Source organism: Montipora capricornis, chromosome 9 (assembly GCF_036669925.1).
Source record: "Montipora capricornis isolate CH-2021 chromosome 9, ASM3666992v2, whole genome shotgun sequence".
In the NCBI taxonomy this organism is placed as follows: domain Eukaryota; kingdom Metazoa; phylum Cnidaria; class Anthozoa; order Scleractinia; family Acroporidae; genus Montipora; species Montipora capricornis.
This window is the reverse complement of record NC_090891.1, coordinates 47,884,406-47,889,405: the sequence shown is the minus strand read 5'-3', so window position 1 is coordinate 47,889,405 and position 5,000 is coordinate 47,884,406. Positions and strand designations below refer to the sequence as shown.

General features: G+C 42.1%; 1 protein-coding gene across 1 annotated transcript in view; it reads right to left on the bottom strand.

Annotated features, from left to right (window-relative positions):
- Positions 1-5,000, bottom strand: part of LOC138017689 (probable phospholipid-transporting ATPase IA) — a 50,191-nt gene that overhangs the window by 37,100 nt on the left and 8,091 nt on the right. Inside the window, exon 6 of the mRNA XM_068864706.1 lies at positions 3,027-3,072. Coding sequence (XP_068720807.1) covers positions 3,027-3,072 — 46 coding nt within the window. The remainder of the gene's footprint in view (positions 1-3,026; positions 3,073-5,000) is intronic.

The following is a 5,000-nucleotide window of genomic DNA, read 5'->3' as shown; positions in this document are numbered from 1 at the left end:
TGGAAATGATCTACTGTCCCTAGCAATGATCTATTGTCCCTAGTAGTGATCGACTGTCCCTAGGAATGATCGACTGTTCCTAGCAATGATCAACTGTCCCTGGCAATGATCTACTGTCCCTAGCAATGATCTATTGTCCCTAGTAGTGATGGACTGTCCCTAGCTATGATCAACTGTCCCTGGCAATGATCGACTGTCTCTAGCAATGACCTATGGTCCCTAGTAGTGATCAACTGTTCCTAGCAATGATCAATCATCCCTAGCAATGATCAACTGTCCATGGCTATGAACGACTGTCCCAAGCAATGATCTATTGTCCGTAGTAGTGATCGACTGTCCCTAGGAATGATCCACTGTCCCTAGCAATGATCGATTGTCCCTGGCAATGATCAACTGTCCCTAGTAGTGATGGACTGTCCCTAGCTATGATCAACTGTCCCTAGCAATGATCTATGGTCCCTAGTAGTGATCGACTGTCCTTAACAATTGATTAACTGTCACTAGCACTGATCAAATGTAACTAGCAGTGATTATCTGTCCCTAGCATTGATCATCTGTCCCTAGCACTGATCAACTGATCGCTAGTAGTGATTATCTGTCCCTAGCAATGATCAACTGTCCCCAGCACTCAACATCTGTCCCTAAGTGCTGATCATCTGTCCCTTAAGCACTGATCAACTTTCACTATCACCGATCATTTGTCCCAGCAGTGATCATCTGTCCCTAGCACTGATCATCTGTCGGCCTGGCACTGATCATCTGTCCCTTAAGTACTGATCAACTTTTACTAGCACCAATGTCCCTAGCGATGATCATCTGTGCCTAGCACTGATCATCTAGCTGTCCCTGGCGCTTGTTATCTGTCCCTAGCACTGATCAACTTTGTGTAATGTAGCCTAACTAGCCTTGTTTTACAGCCCAAATTCTTTCAATTTTACGTGTGTGAACGAGGCTAGTTGGGCTAATTAACACAAAGACAAAAGACTAATTTGTTGTTGCAAGCACAATTATCTTTCAGTCTGTTACACTTGTCAGACACAGATTTTGTTCTTCAACCTGCACAATTCAAGCCTACAAATGTTGGCTTTTGATAGTACTAACATGACTCCTATGTGGTGTAACTCACACCGAATCTTCAGGCCGATAAACGTTAGCTTCATCATCATCATCATCATCAATCCAATTTTGATCTGGGTTTATCCCCGTAAACGGGGGTGGTCGGATTGACCCCACTCCCATCTCTCTCCATCTCGCTCGATTCATTCACTTATCCATCAGCTTGCTTCTTGCATCTTCCACACACAAAATCTCTCCCCAACCTCGAGGTCACCCTCTTTACTTTTGCGCATCTTCCATGGATCCAATTCCCACATTTCACACAACATTTGCCATTACTCGCTTCCCACAAATACCACATGGATCTTCCTTACTCACAGACACTCACTGTGAGTAAGGAAGATCCACTCACTACCACTTTTGTCTTCCCGAGGTTCACCTTTGGCCCCTTGCTCTCGAATGCCTCCTTCCATTTCCAGAACTTCTCCCTCAGTCCCTCCATCGTCTCACTCATCAAAACCAAGTCATCTGCATAGAACATCTCACTCATCAAACCATTTCTCACACTCTCTGTAACCTCGTCAACCATGATTGCAAAAACCAACAGAGACAACACGGATCCCAGGTGCACACCAACTTTCACCTCAAACTCCTCGGACAACTCTTGCCCAACACTTACTCTTGTCTTTGCACCTTCATACAAACTCATCACTGCTCTCACGATTGCCCCTGGTATACCTCTCTTCCTCATTGCCCACTCCAATACCTTTCTTAGGACCTTGTCAAATGCCTTCTCCAGGTCAACGAAGCATATATACAACTTCTTCTCCTTTTCTAAGTACTCCTCTTTAAACCTCCTCAAAATGAACACTGCATCTATCGTTCCTTTGCCTCGCATAAAACCGAATTGCATCTCCTCCACTTTCACCATACCCCGCAATCTCCTCTCTACTATCTTTTCTTCAATCTTCATTGCATGCTCTAGCAACTTCACCCCCCCCCCCCCCCATTTGCCCCACAACTCATTGCATCCCCTTGAAAATTGGTAACACAACACAACACTCCAATTCATCTGCATAGAACACTAATCCGGCATTCCTCATCCATCCAACACACCCTGACACAGCTCCACCATCACACCAATCCCGATCTCCCCACTCGCTGCTATCATTTCAACACTTACCTCTGAGGGTCCAGCAGCCTTTCCCGCTTTCATTTCCCCCATCGCCTTCACCACTTCTTCCCGACTAACCCTCTCATCTGGCCCTTCCACCAAGTCCGCTTCCACATTCTGATCCCACTCATTCTCTTCATTCATAATTTTCTCCATGTGCTCTTTCCAGTCTTTCCCTCTATCTTTGAATTCACTGAAACTCAGCCTACCGTCCCTTCCTCTCATGCATCTTCCTCCCTCAACATCTTTCCCATCCTTTTTCATTGACTTTACAAGCTTAAACACCTTGCAGGAGCAAAATGACTCCCCTTTACGAGCACTTGAAAAAATAACAAAAGAAATGAAATTGCAATCCGTTTGCAGATTTTCGACTAATGCAAACAAATTCATAATGCCAACTTTCAGTACCAGCCAAAAATGAAAGAAAACGCACCTTGGTGTCTCAAGGCCGGAGAAAGCAAAACAAAATTTTCTTGAAAGCTGCAAATCATGGACACAAGTCACCATAAAAAGAAGGCAACAAGATGGCCGGCACTTCTTTTCCACATGCTAGTACCCAAGCCTCTGAAAGCTCTTAGCGATCAAATGACCATTCTCGTATAACGATCGAGCCCGCTGCTGCCAACTTTAGAGTGGCAAAGCCCACACAAAAATTAAGACTTGCTTTTACTGCAACAGTGATACCACACCTCTGTAGCATTGCTTTATGCAAATAATCCCTATAATTATTCTTCCTCTGAGATGTGGTGCACAAAAATAATGTAATGATAAATGAATACAAAATTAATGCTCTTACCTTTAACTCTACGATTGTTAACCTGGTCATCTGCTTGATGTCTTTTCTGCAATTAACAAGGATACATACATACATCTTATTTGATGGTTTAACATATAATACGCGTGAATATTTTGCAAGTTGCGTAGTATTTTTCTGAGCCCCGCAGGGGCGAGGTATTTGGGCGAGGAAAAATACCAGCAATGAGGCTGCAAAATGTGAGCGAGTATTATAATATTATGTTAAACCATCGAATAAGAGACTTATTATTCCACTATACAAAAAGGTGTTATTTTGCTTAAATGTGTGGTTCCAGAAACCACAGATGGTTAATGGAAATTCCTAGGGGGTGGGGGGCTAAAGGGTAGAAATTTCCGAGGGGTATGGGGGATGCCCACGAGAGGAATTTTCCACAGGGTTGTAAAAGATGCGATCGACCGTACGAGACATACTTACGTGGATTATTTTGATTTGTAGCACAGCAAAAATTATAAATAGATGCCCTTTCAAGAAAAAACTTAAAGATGTTTGTCTCTTCATTTTGGCTCGCACTGTACTGTGTTTACACGTGAAAAATCAAGATGGCTGACTGTAGCATATTAATACCCAGACCCCTAGGTTCTCTATGCCTACCAGAAGAAAACATGATTCTACAATGGAAGTTCATTCATTCATTCTTTATTTCCCGTAAAGTTGATCTATAAACTAGAACTTTAAATGCGCAAAATTATAGAGAAAGCAACGACTTTAAAAAATTTACGAAAGATTGAGTTTATTTTATTGAAAAGCCTTTCTCGTACTTTCCTTGTTTCTCCGAGTAGAATTCCCGCGCGAAAGCAATCTTGTGAACGAGTGGGAAATTACAGCAATAAAGTGAGAGTAATACCATGTAATGAGTCTGGTCCTTTTTATGACGTGAACAACAAAACTACTAGTAATAATCGGTTAACAGTGTAATAAACGTATTGCTTATGAAATGTTAGGAGCCCAGAGCATCACAGCTTAACATGTCGAGTCATCACTATCGCTATCGGCCGGTTGGCTTTCAACTTCCAGTTGTAACAGTTTTTTTTCGAGCTTCTGTCGCTTTTCGTAGGGCGTCTTGGGCCCTTCATAGTTCTGCCAGCTGAGCATCTACGTCTTTCTCAATCGTATCCACTCTGACTGCGGCTAATTTCCGTTCAGACTTGTTTGTACTGTCCAGAAATTCCTGCCTGGCGGTTGCTAAATTTTCTTGTGTTTCTCGTAAAGCAGAAACGGCTACGGCAACATGTTCCGTGTTTTTCTCGACCAGGGTTCGTGCTGGATTTTGTACATAAAATTCCAGGAGTATTCAAGAAGTTTTCAAGAATCAGAAATTGAGTTTTCAAGGAGTGTTTGAAAGGAGATTTCTATGCCATACACTGTACATTGTGTTTCACTGTTTTCTTTGCTGAAAAAGCCTACCTTGATATTCTTTCCCACGTCCCTGTGAGTTAAGTGCACACACGGGCATTTTAATTTTTGCATTTAATTTTTCCCTGATAGTCAAATTTGGGCTCAATTTTTTGAATGTCTCTTAAACTTAGTATGATGCAATCGCAACAATTTTCATCCAAGCAAAAATTCAAGGAGTTTTCAAGCAGTTTCCCACCAAATCCTTTTTTTCAAGGACTTTTCAAGTGCCCTAAGAATTCCAAAATTAAATTCCAGGGTTTTTCAAGGACTTCAAGGAGTAGCACGAACCCTGCTCAACTGTCTTCTTGGATGTTTGAAATTTTTTCAGTATGTCAGTTGAACACTTTGAGGCGATTTCCTCATTAACTTCCTCGATTTGATCTTTTAAAATGTCAGTTTTCTTGAGTGACCAGGCAACATTAATTGCACCTTGGATCTCAACAGGCTTGAATGTTTTTAGAGCGTTGCTTCTGCAGAGTTCTTCTGCTTTATCGTTCCAGAATTGTCGGTATGACTTTTTCATACCTATGCATTCGTAGAAGTAGCGAAAGAAATAAC